This window comes from Parasteatoda tepidariorum, chromosome 7 (genome assembly GCF_982258835.1).
Source record: "Parasteatoda tepidariorum strain Cologne lab strain chromosome 7, Ptep-v5.0, whole genome shotgun sequence".
In the NCBI taxonomy this organism is placed as follows: Eukaryota; Metazoa; Arthropoda; class Arachnida; order Araneae; family Theridiidae; genus Parasteatoda; species Parasteatoda tepidariorum.
This window is the reverse complement of record NC_141761.1, coordinates 88310998-88324939: the sequence shown is the minus strand read 5'-3', so window position 1 is coordinate 88324939 and position 13942 is coordinate 88310998. Positions and strand designations below refer to the sequence as shown.

The 13942-nt window shown below is 28.0% G+C and overlaps 1 protein-coding gene across 2 annotated transcripts in view; it reads right to left on the bottom strand.

The window, feature by feature from the left end:
• Positions 1 to 13942, bottom strand: part of LOC107447834 (transducin beta-like protein 3) — a 47866-nt gene that overhangs the window by 3718 nt on the left and 30206 nt on the right. For both annotated transcript variants that reach the window (XM_087168246.1, XM_087168245.1), the window contains exons 14-20: positions 13137 to 13205; positions 12865 to 12935; positions 10483 to 10639; positions 9608 to 9666; positions 7740 to 7843; positions 4313 to 4381; positions 2282 to 2440 (exon numbers count right to left, since the gene is read on the bottom strand). In XM_087168246.1, the coding sequence (XP_087024372.1) occupies positions 2282 to 2440; positions 4313 to 4381; positions 7740 to 7843; positions 9608 to 9666; positions 10483 to 10639; positions 12865 to 12935; positions 13137 to 13205 (688 nt within the window). The remainder of the gene's footprint in view (positions 1 to 2281; positions 2441 to 4312; positions 4382 to 7739; positions 7844 to 9607; positions 9667 to 10482; positions 10640 to 12864; positions 12936 to 13136; positions 13206 to 13942) is intronic.

Here is a 13942-nt window from a genome sequence, read left to right as displayed (position 1 = left end):
TCTTCATTAATTAGATAAGTTTTTTATTTATTTTCTGACAAAACTTTTTTTATATTTTTAAATGTGAAAATTATCGGAAATCTAATTTAAGGCACCCATAAGGAATTAAATTACAAAGTAAATAAATTTGTTAGGTTATTTTTTTACTTTCTTTTAATTTATTAAAAACCTTTCGGATAAAACTTCTAATAATTTAATGAGCTTCTATTTCTGATTTTAAATTTATAAATCTTGAGTTGTTTTTATTTTTAGAAATAAAGTTAAAACAAAACTTATTTTTTGGACATAAGTCAATAAACTTTATTTGTTCAAAAGAATTTGAAAAGTTTGCGAATTTTATTCATTTCTTTTTTTTTTTTATCAATTACTACTTCGTTTTATTAGAGAGTAAAATCATTATTTTTTTTTAATTTTCGTTTTATATTATTAGTTAATTAGCTAAATATATTACCGAATATCACAATTCTTTTGTTTCTATTTTTAAGAATTTAATTAAGAAACTTTGCCTTACTTTGTTTTTCGTTCGTTCATTATTTAATTTAATTTAATTATTTATATGAAATAATAATAAAAATAGTGTTTAAGAAGCATTTTTTTTCTAAAATTTATTTAGCTCTTTGTTTTAAGCATACAAATAATTTTTTAACGAACTTATTTTTTAAATTTTGTTCCTATGCTGTTAGGTAAATATATTGATAAATTTCACTTTTATTTATTTTTTTATTTTTAAACTAAGAAATCTTTTGTTATTTGCGTGATCATTTTTAGAAATATAACAAAACTTGTGTTTACTTCTTTATTAAGAATTTGAACATTACGATCGAACTTAATAATTCTGTAATTATTTACGCATAATAGTACAAGCAAATATTGATTTGTTAAAAAAAAGTTTCTTTTTTTAAAAAAAAAAAAAAATATTTTTAACACTTTGTTTTAAGTGTATAATGAATTTCTTAACAAACTTTTTTTTTAATTTTTTAAATTTTCTTTCAATAAATTCAGCTAGATATCTTTATAAAATTCCCTTTTTATTTTTAAACTGAGAAATCTTTCAGAGAACGAAAATTTTAAGAAATTATTACAATTCTTATGTTTACTTTTTAGTTTAAAATTCGAACATTTTTAATTTTAAACTTCGGCTTTTAGTCAATCTAACTTTTATTTTAATTAAAATATATTTTGAAATTTTAAAATCAGCTTTTGTTTAATAACAATATTTTTTTTCATTAAGGGTGTTTTAAGGGTTAACTTAAATTAAGACTGCTTATACCTTATAAACGATAAAGAAGTGCAAATATTTCATTCTGTATCTACACACATTTTTTCAATAAATATTTTAAGTAAGATTTGTACATCTTTGTCAATTTATTTAATATCTTTCTTTAGCAAAACATATATATTTTCAAATTTATAAATTGATTTAAATCAATATGCGTATGAAGTCTTGATAGAAATCTGACTTTCTGTGCCTTAAAGTAAATGAAATTCAAAAATACTATATCGCGATACATCGCTATATCGCGATGCAAAACTGACGGTATATCACGATATATAATTTCTAATATCGCCCAGTCCTAGTCCTGTTATTGCAAAAAATCTTTTCAAGAGGTTTTTAAATTGTAAATGGATACAAAAGTCTGCTCAACAATTGCTGCTACTAAATTAGAGATACAACATACAAATATTTGGTATTTACCTCAACACAGAATATTCATTTCAGACAAATAATGGAAGCAAAATTACTCCCATTTTTAATAATTTCCAATAACTATGTATCATTTTTAATGTGTTACACATTAAGTAATTTAAACAATTCTTAAATTTATAATATTTTATTTGCAAAAAATATCAATAAGAATGTGCATACGATGTTTGTAAATATAGAAATATTTTCTTAGAATACTGCATTTCGAATTTAAACTTAGTTCGTTTCAAACCGTCTTCCCCCCCTGGAAGGGTTTATTCGATTAACAAAACAATAATGAAGATAAACAAATTTGTGAAGGGTCCGTTTTTATGAAAAGATATTTTGTGAAGAGTCCGTTAACGAACCCAAATTTCTTCTAAACAAACCTTTGATTATAATAAACATAAGATTTGAAATGAAATTTTCAACTTTTTCTTAACAAGACTTAATTTCATAAGCATTTTTTTCAATTTTTATACATAAGTGGTTCTTATAGATTACATATTCTGTAGTAATTGGAAAATTCCAAAAACTTTGCAAGAAATCCTTGAAGGATACCTGATAATGATATAAATATTAGAAATTGCTACAAACCTAAATATGGCAAGGCATCCCGAATGTAAGTAGAGATATTCGGCAATTTCAACAGCTCCTCACAATCATGACTGTTGTAAATCATGTTCAAAATTAATACAGCTGGATAGAATGTTTTTGCATTTGTGACCCAATCTCCAGAGAACTTCAGTAGCGCTTCTGTAAACAAAGAAAAAATAAATAGTAGTTGCCAACACAAAATACTGATTATCCAATAGCTTGTAGAGAGGGAAAAAAATTGATTGAATTTTTTACCCCCTCGCGTAACCGAATGAGACTAAATACGAATTAAACGGACTGGCATTTTGTATTGTAATTCAATTCAGCTTAAGAAAATACAGTACAAGTATGAGATTGCACAATAGTGAAAAAACTTGTGTAATACATGTAACATGCTCTTTAAAAAAAGTTGTATTTTGTGAGTAGCAGATTTAATACTATGCAATAATAATTTACAGCAAGTTTTTCAAACTTTTAAACAAGATTTCTTCATCATATCATTAATAGACTACCTACTACACAAAAATATTAATTTCAGTGGTGCAAGTGGCAAAACATGGTTTGGGAGCATCTTTGGAGCAACAAAAAAGCAATTTTGGAGCATAGTTAATAAAGAGAAATAAAATAAGAATTTTTAATTTTGTTCATTAATAACATATCTTATTTTTTACACTTTTTTGAAGGTTCCTGCATTAACAAATTAAGTTTCTTTTTGCTATCCTCCAATGCTGTTAAATATTCTGCTATCCTCGACTTAGCCTCAGATAAGAGGATTTGTCCGCTTTCTATAATCAACATGTCTTTATTTTTTTCAGTTGTGGCTAAGAGATCGTGAGAAGCCTTAAATTTTTTTTGCAAATCAATTTCAATCTGCTTTCCTTGGTTTCAGTGTTTTCACATTCTTTTTCCTCAACCTCTAATCGAGCAGAATAATTTTTAAATGCTGCACGTGCCACTTTAATCAGATTGTTGTTCACTTTAAAGTTATTTAAACCCCCTACTTTGTTAATATGTGACACAACTTGTCTCAAACCATTAACACTATGCGAATTTAAACTGGCCCTATTGTCAAGTAGCGTTTCGCTCACACTAAAACCTCTTTCAACATCAACATGTGGTATGCACAAAAGAGCTTTAAAAAGCTTTATTTCAAAAGGATATTTAATGTTTCCCAAATTATCTTTCTTCACAAAATAGTTTTTCCAAAACACATCAATTGGTGCATATTCATTTGACTCAGAAGAATAACCTTCTGGTTCCCCACGTAACCTCGTCCATTCATCTAGTAACAAAGATGCCTCTTCAGGTTTTATAATGGATGGGGTTACTTTTGCCAGATATCTTATTGACTTAATAGAAGTGGGCCACTTTAATCATATTGTTGTCCACTTTAAAGTTATTTAAACCCCCTACTTTGTTAATATGTGACACAACTTGTTTCAAACCATTAACACTATGCGAATTTAAACTTGCCCTATTCTCAAGTAGCGTTTCGCTCACAAAGTGTTGCATTACAAAATGCAACACTTTAAGATGGTAAAGTAACCTATTTTCAAGAGACAATGCTTTTAAAAACCTTTTTGCGCATGCCAAGTAAAAAAACCTGAACCTAAATACATAGATTTTTTTTCTGAAGAAGATAAGGACGTCATCGCCTTTGTGGTATCTATTCCATTATCTATTAAATTTGAATTTTGCCAAATATCTGCGTTTTTTTACATCCAATGATTTTAAGTCCTTTCCTGACAAACTAAGAAAAGCATAACTCATAAAAAAAATTGAACTTAGATAAATTGAAAAACTTACTGAATCATTACCAAAAAGCCACATTGAAAGTAAGTAATTGATCACAATCTTCATCAATCCATGGATTTAAAAGTTTTCATAATAACATCTCAAAAAGTGTATGATAAAAACATTGCATAATAAAAACCTCCAATGTATTATAAAAACTGATGAAAAAGGAAGAAAATTTTAAAAATGTGGCAGAATATCATGCCTGATAAAAAATACAAGAAATTTTTTTTTTACCTTTTTGATCTTGACGCAATGTAGAAAAAACAGTTTCTAGAGTTTCCTCTCCATTTTTGTTTAGAATTTCTATAAAAAAAATGCTCATTAAATATGAGTACAATTTTATTGAATTATACTAGGTTCATGCTCTACTATAAAAATAAAATTCAAGTACTTTTCAAGGACTTTTTAAGACTTATTATAAAATTCTCAAGGACTTAAATTTTAGTTAAAGATAGACTAAAATTTAACATTCTAAACTAAAATGTTTTGACGATAAATGTTAGTCGATAATAGCAGTACTGAAAAATAAGACTTCCATTGCTCTCTCTTGATTTCGGAAAGTGATCTAAGTATATATATATATATATATAAAAACAAAAAAAAAACAAGGGTGATTGGCATCAAGTCGAGAATAAATTTCATGATGCATAAAAACGTCAGGTTTGAATTTTGCATTAAGCCTTATTTTAAGCTAGGTATACAAAGTCTGAATAAGCAAAGATTCGGGCAAAAGGGGGGAATGTTCTATATAATACTGTGATATCAATTAGATATTTAAAAACAACTCTGCCGGGAGACTTTTATTTAATATTTAAAGTGGCAGAAGCATTTAGATAGTGAAATTTAAATTGTTCTTAAATATAATTTTGAAATTTCGACCTCTTTTCAATTTAAGAAAATTAATCAATTATTGGATGTTGCGGCTTGATTATCGTTTTAAATTTATTACCAGTCAACCATTTTAAATTGAAACAGATGCCAACTTTCACCTCAATACCTTCTGATAGATTCTTAGTAACAATTTTGGTCACTGACTTTTTTAATTAACCACTCATACTTGAATTAACTTTTTTTCAGTAGCATCGATCATACGCACTTGACATGGTCACGTGAATATGAATTGCAACGAGTAGTTTTCAAATCGAGTATAAATACGAAAATCGATGTTTGATATCGCAAAATGCGTGAATACGAATAGCGACATTGGATTTTAAACTCGCGGAAAAACTAATTGCGCTAAAAAAACGCTTAAGTACAAATCGCGATATTAGATTTTTAAATTGCTTTAATGGGAATTGCGAGTACGATTTTTGAATTGCAACACCAGGCATTAAAGTGGACAAAAATAAAAAAAGCTGAACTTTTACAATGCAGGTCACTAGGAGGAGGGGGGGGGGAGTGTTCTCTATGATACTGAGATTTATAAAAGCAACTTTTAACTATGCTGGAAGATTTTTATTCAATATTTAAAGTGGCAGAAGCATTTAGACAGTTAACTTTAAATTTTTCTTAAATATAATTTTAAAATTTTGACCACTAATATATTAAAAAAAATTAAGCAATTATAAGAAGGCACGACTATTAAATTACTTACTAATGAAAAATATATCACATCTTTACAGTAACTAATTCAAGAGAAAGCTTACTTCTACTTCTTTCAAGCTGAATTTTTACAACGCAAGGTCACTAGGAGGAGGGGGGGAGTGTTCTATATGATACTGAGATTTATAAAAGCAACTTTTAACTATGCTGGGAGATTTTTATTCATTATTTAAAGTGGCAGAAGCATTTAGACAGTTAACTTTAAATTTTTCTTAAATATAATTTTAAAATTTTGACCACTAATATATTAAAAAAAATTAAGCAATTATAAGAAGGCGCGACTATTAAATTACTTACTAATGAAAAATATATCACATCTTTACAGTAACTAATTCAAGAGAAAGCTTACTTCTACTTCTTTCAAGCTGAATTTTTACAACGCAAGGTCACTAGGAGGAGGGGGGGAGTGTTCTATATGATACTGAGATTTATAAAAGCAACTTTTAACTATGCTGGGAGATTTTTATTCATTATTTAAAGTGGCAGAAGCATTTAGACAGTTAACTTTAAATTTTTCTTAAATATAATTTTAAAATTTTGACCACTAATATATTAAAAAAAATTAAGCAATTATAGGAAGGCGCGACTATTAAATTACTTACTAATGAAAAATATATCACATCTTTACAGTAACTAATTCAAGAGAAAGCTTACTTCTACTTCTTTCAAGAATCGCGATATTGGGTTTTAAAATCGTGTGAATATGAATCTTGATATTGGATTATAAAATTGCATGAATATGAATCGCGATTTTGGATTTCAAAATCGCGTGAATATAAATCACGAAATTGGATTTTAAAATCGCGTGAATATGAATCACGATATTGGATTTTATAATCGCGTGAATATGAATCACGATATTAGATTTTAAAATCGCGTGAATATGAATCACAATATTGGATTTTAAAATCGCGTGAATATGAATCGCGATTTTGGATTTTAAAATCGCGTGAATATGAATCACGATATTGGATTTTAACAAATCACGATATTGGATTTTAAAATCGCGTGAATACAAATAACGATATTGGATTTTAAAATCGTGTGAATATGAATCGCGATTTTGGATTTATAAAATCCCGTGATTACGAATCAAGCTGTTGGATTTTAAAGACACGAAAATACAAATTGCGATATTGAATTTTTATATCGCGTAAATAAGATAGATCACGTGAATACGAATCGCAGTGAGTAAATTTGGATTTTGAACTCACGAGAATACAAATCGCGATATTGGGTTTTAAAAACGCTTAAATACAAATCGCGATATTGGATTTTGAAATTGAGTGAATAGGAATTGCTAGTACGATTTTTAAATCGCGTAAAAAAAATTGCAACGCGTAAGTTTTAAATCAGTTAAATACAAAAATCGATGATTGATATTAAAATCGTTTGATTAAAAATCGCGATTTTAGCAAATTCCGGTGCAGTTCCTAATATTTAAAATTCCAAAAATCAGCTAAAAAAAAAAAAAAAAAAAATCAAATATCGGCACTCGTAACGAAACGCTTAGACTCCTTTCCACTTTATAGCAGAAGTCGCGGTAATCCGACTATCGTTCGGGCGGCTTGGGTTTCTCCAATAGGACTTCCCAAAAATTTTAGTTTTTGGAACATGGTCGGAAATTTTCAAAATTGGGGAAAAAAAGCGGATTTCCGCTTTTTCGTGGAAGTCTTTCATCCCTGCAACACATAATATTTAAATAAGTCTAATACGAAGATCGATATTAAAATCGCCTGAATAAGAATCGAGATTTTGTCAGAATCTGGCGCAGTTTCCAATATTTAAAATTCCTAAAATCAGCCAAACGTACATAAAATCCTAAAATCAAACAGTACGTGTCATCATCTGAAAGACGGGGAAGTCATTCTATCACACTTACGCGCGTCAAAAAGTTAAACATAGAAATACTGGAAATAGGGCTGCTTTCCTGAGTTTTCGATACTTTTCAAGGTCATTTCGAAATTTCTAGGGGCCCTTGAAAATCAAAATGAAATTCAAGTACTTTTCAAGGCCGCGGGAACCCTGATTATATAATTCACTTTTAATATGATCTTACCTTGAATTATAATAAATGCTTGGTATGGTTTATCCAATGTAATTGCTAATCCTAAAGCTTTAATCCACTTCTCTTTGTAAACTAAATTCATAAGTTCTTGTTCTCTGGAAAAAATATTTTTATTAATATTGATTAAAAAAAGGATATTTTTATTTTTAAAAAGAAAATTTTTCTGCAATAGAGAATGGCCAATAGCTTTCAATTTCTAGTTCTTTAGGGAACCTTTTTTATGTGGTTCACAGTTAAGGTGGTTAGGGGTAAAGAAAAACAAGGTTATTTTTTCTACTATGTTTTTTTCCCTGCTGCAAAATATTTCCAGTCATCTCAATATACCTGGAAATGAAAGAACCGATTTTCTTAGTAATCACAACACAACAGGTGATGAAGACAGTTGAAAAGACACCTCAGACATAACCATAGATAAGACTCGATATGCAGTGACATTGAATACGCAGCTTTTATCCGAATGGTCAGCTTTTATCCGAACATGACCTTCTGTTAGAGTAATTAATGATCATGTTTTGTACCCTCTGGACTAAGTTATACCTGAAATACACTTTCTTTTGTTACTTTCACTCCTTAATTTTTATTAAGCTTAAAGCCTCAGAAGGCTATTGCTTTGCGTAGAATAAAAACAAAAAAATTCCTCGACTTTTACCGATGTATTTAAAAAAAGTCCAGTCTAATATTACAGTATGCACTGTCAATGCAAAGGTCAAAATATTAGAAAAACCACGTTAATGGAGCCAAAAAATGCTAAATAAGGTAAAATTATGATGATTCGTAAAATTATGATGGAATCGTCACGAAATGAACGTTTCAAAAAAAAGTGACGGTTTAAATTTACATATTGTAACAACATATTAAGTACATAGGAACTAATTTGAAAGGCAACAGCAAAAGTGGCCAAAAAACGTTAGGAAAAACAAATGGATTTACAATAAGAAAAAAAGATATAAAAAATAGAATTTGTTAAAATTATATGTTTTTCATTAATCTCAGAAATTTTCAGAAAAAAATAATTTCTATTTTTTACACAAATAGATCCTAAAAATAAAACCTGGATTGACCCGAAGATATTATAGTTGCTGCTTTATAATTTCCATGTGGAACAGCAATTTCCATGCTTCTTGCGAATCCTTAACAGGAGACAAGTTTGAGTGCTATTAAACATTAATTTATAAGAGATTATAAAACATCCCAACGAATTTCTTAATAAATATAAGAATAGACAATCTGAAGTTCATCCATCCTTCTATCTGTTCTGGATTCTAACAACAAACAACTCATTTCCAGTTGAAAATTTCCCAAGTCGTAACTATGGCTATGCGAAATTCGGCTCCTGTCAAATGAGGGAAAAAGAAACTCATGCTTTGGAAATGTGTTCCCTGGAAAATGTTACCGCAAAGATCGCTTGTTTGGCGCTCGTCAAATCTAACTCCCTAGCGTTTCCAGATTTTGACACAAAACTGTTTAATTCCTTGCTTTTTTTGGACAATTTCCAAATTCCCTGGCTTTTCCGATTTTCCAGGTAGTCTGTTATGGATACTTAGTGTACTAATGCAATTATTTGTCAATTACTTAGCAATACACCCAAAAAAAAGGTTTATAACATTCCAGATCTCATTACAATTGTTTTTTTTATTTTATTGTTTGTTTGGTGCGTTGAGATGAATTGATGACTACAGCAGTCATGAGTTTTCATACAAGAACTGTGACAATGTGCGTGACAGAATGTGATAATATTCAATTTCATATAGTATGCATAAAATTAAAAAAAAAATTTTTGTTCTGAATGATTGTGAATATAAAAGTGTGTGGCGATGTGTTAGCTAAAGGGAAACAAAAGCAAAAAACAGATAACTCACTGAACTAAATACTCTTCCTTATCAGAGATCTCCTTTTCTTTTTCTATTTTTGTAGTATCCTGTAATTTAAGAGGAGAATAATTGTAATGATGAACAATAAACATAATTTTTTTTGTTAACTTTGTAAATTTATATAAGAGGGAAACAACAAAGACCATTATTGGTTAGCCAAATTGTTTGTTATTTTTAATATTGAATGTTAACAACATTTGTAAAACTAAGTGAATCATCTATAATAAGTAGATTCTTCTCATATGCATAAAATATTCATATATCCTAATAAATTTTTTTAAATAAGAAATATTTTTGCAGAATACTTTAAAACCTGTAAATTTATACAAGAATTTCTTTCTAGACATATTTTATTTCACTATAAAATATGTCTTAGAAATAAAAAGAAATCAAGTCTATTAAATTGACATTATCTGAATTTTTTTTTCAAAAAAGAAATAGTCTGCCTGAAAAAAAAATGTAAACATTTTTGATAAAATTGGAGATAAGTTTCTTTTCCGATAAATAACAAAAGTAAATAATAAGGACAGTCAGTATTTGGGCTATAAAAAGCATATAGAACAAAATAATAGCAAAAAAAAAAAAAAAAAAAAAAAAAAAAAAAAAAAAAAAAATAGAAATGGGAAGAAAAAACCCCTAAGCCAGTCTTTTAAAACAAGCTGATTTTTTTACTATATATAGAAAATAGGGAGCTCAGTTCTTTGCTTGCTATAACGCAACAACCATTAGAACTGCTCGTGCTCACTTGGTTAACCATTAGTACTCCATCAAACATCCTTATAATTTATTTTTGCTTTAAACATATATAAATTAAATCTCTTCTTTAAAAATCAAAACATCACAACAAATATGTTCATGCATACTTTCCAAACTATGATATTGGAATCTGCTCCTCCCGATACAACATATTCTTCATTAGAAGACACTGCCAAAGTCCACACTCTAAGATCATGCTCTGATAGGGTCTTTGTACACAGGCTATTTTTAATATCCCATAATTTTATATTGCCATCAGAAGCACTGAAAATAGATAATATTAACAATAAATAAATAATAACGGAACCTGAATATGTAATATATATAATATGGAGCCCTGATTTTGTTTTCCATCAGGCTAGGGTTAAAAATTGCACGAAGCGGACTACCATAAAATAGGGGAATTTTTTTTCTGTATATTTTTTAATTAAATGATTACTGAAACAGTTGTTTGTAGTGTAACGTTCTTTACATGATTAGATAATTCCTAGATTTAAAAGTTAACAGGGGTAGCAGCAAAGCTTTTTAAAATTTTAGGGTAATTTTAGGAGCTTTTTTCAAAAAAATTTAGGTAAATTTTAGGGGTAATATATGATTTTGTTGGGATAAAAACAGATCACACGGTAGTTTATTACATAACAGAAGATTATTACAATTCATCCACACATATCATAAATAATTGCAAGCCATAAAATAAAGCTCTGAAATTTATTAAGTCAAGTAATGAAATCTCTAAAGTGTAAAAATGAAATTTCAACTTTACATATTACCTATCAGAAATTAAGTGCATAATTCAGGAACAGGTAAAAGTGAGAATAAATCAAGAGAAAAAAATAAATTAACACCAACTTGGATTTTTATTTAATTTTTACCTTTTTAATCAAAACTTTATTATTATCCTTTACCTTACTTTATTAAGAAAAACTATTGTGTGATATTATTAGATTTCAAATCAGCAATTTATATTAGAAGTTAGAGAAAAACAAATTAATCATGATCATTTTTCTAATATATTCTTGATATGATTTGTGAGATTCTTTTACTGCCCTCAATAGTGTTGTGGTGATCTTCAACACTCCTCCATAATTTTGAATGGTATCTTTGATTAGTCTAAGAGACATAATAGTATTCTCATGGTGACTCACATTAAGCATTGCTTTATTTATCGAAAAACCTCTCTCAGGATCAGAATTCCCACGTGGCAAAATTAAAACAGTTTTAATTAATGTAGTTAAATTCTTATATTTTAGATTATTGCTGTTTTATTTATATTTAGCCTATAACTCTAATTTTATTAGGAACACCAACAAAATTTTATCAGATTTTTAGGAATTTTAGGGTTTGCACATAGTTTTAGGAATTTTATGAATTTTAGGGGGAATGCGACCCTTGAAAGGTTTGCTACAATAAATTCCACTCGCAAATTTGAAAAATTAAGCTCCCGTACTTACTTTAACTACCGTTCCAGTTTTTTGCCCATCCCACCACCCGCTTGATTCAAAAGGGGAAATCCCTTCTCACAGAAAAAAGAATGTCAGTAAATCCAAAATCAGCTAATAATTGAAAAAATTCAGAGAAAGCTTTTGCGAATTTTATAGAGAAAAAATAATTTTGATTTTTAAGAAAAACATATAAAGCAGAATCTTCTTTAAAAAAGGTAACATAAAATCCGTGATAGCATTATCGGTATAGGCTATTTTCATTGACCAGCAAAAAATAACGTAGGAAGCAGGATAACCTACAAAACGGACAACATAAAACCGGGGTTCCATTGCATTGAGAAAAGGTAAATTAACACTGATTGCATAGTATAGTCCTCCTGAGAAAGCTGACACGAATTCCATTCTTTCATTGTGTTTTAAATTTAATTGTGTGCTGCTGTTACAGTGGATCAATCAGGTATTTTGTCTTAATTTACATTTTCTTCAAATGTTTTATTTCAGTTGTAAAATTAGCAGTTTGGTACTGTTTCAAATTGGAAATATTTGCTCTATTTCTTAATTCTCAATGTAGTTTCTGTTTTAAATTGCACTTTGTATTTTTATTATATTTATATACACTTACAATGATTAACAGAATCTCCCCTCTCTCAATTTTTTATTATTTTTTTTACTGGAATTAGACAAAGTTTGTTTTGCTAAGGTATATTGTGCCTTACCAAATATAAATTTGACCAAAAACTAATGGAATGTTAAAATCAAAACAATTTTTATATGAGTAAGACGTACATTTTCATTGTAAAAAAGTTTAACAAATTATAATTTGAAAGCATTTTGATGCTTATTATTGATAAAAGAAACCTATATAAAAACTATAATTACATACTTTTGAAATCTCTATGTACTTAATCCTATAGAAGTTACTTTTCTGATTTTGAAAATTAAAAAAATGTACATAACAATTTTTAATAAATGCAAAGGAAGTATATTACAACATCAATAAAATACTAGGTATGAAATAAAATACGAAACAAAAATAAATTGCTTTACCTAGATAAGATTTGAGTACCCCTACTTAAGAAAACAACTTGCAAAACTGTTGCTTCATGTCCTTGAAAAACCTGTATAAAAATTAAAAAAAGAAAGAAAAAAAGAACATTTAATAAACATCCCTGAAAATATTAATCGATAAATACAACCAAGGACTAAATTATTGTAAAATAAACATACATAAAATTAGCTCTGTATGACACCATTATAATATTTGCTTAAAAAAATTAAGTAAATAATTTTGAAAAGAATTTAAAAAAAAACAGAATTACCCTTAGACATGAAAAATCATTTATTGACCATATTCTTATAGTTTCATCTCCAGAGCATGTTGCCACTGCCTGAAATCAAATAAATCTTAGTGAGAAGATCTGCAGATTATCTTCTAGAAGTTGTAATACATAAAAAAAAAGAAGATAATATAGATTACCCACTTAATACAGACTAAAAAAAATTTATAAAACAAACTTGATGAACTTATACAAATTGAAATCATAAAATAATAATAAATGAAGCAAGAAACAAAATTTTTAAGAGAAAAAAGAAATTGAGACCAGCAGCTTTTTTCGGCTTTGGAAGCCTAAAAGATCAACTTTTTTTTTTGTGCAGAACCCCCAATTTTTTAAACAAAGTATGTAAAGACAATTGTGAATGTATTAACCAATAAAAGACAACTTTATTTTGAAAATACTTAACTTAATAAAAGGAGCAAACTTTCTTATATCAAATTAAGTTTGTCTCTGAAAGTTAAATTCACAGTCCTGAAACTGAATCTAGTCTAGAGGAATTTTTTTTTTGGCGTATATACATAAGCTGAAAATGAGAAAAATAAGCCAAATTGTTTTTTTTTTCCTGCTATAAACGCTGAAAATGGTTACTATGGAAACTATTTTGGTGACTTTTGGGACTATAAGGTTTTACTATAAATTTTAATAAATAAATGGTATTTGAACATTTTAAGTGCAGGCTTGCTACAGTAAAAAATGAACAAAAATAGTTGCTATTAGTAACCTAAAACTATGAAAATAGTTGCCTGAACAGGAACAAAAATAGTAGCCAAATAACTAAAATTGTAGCT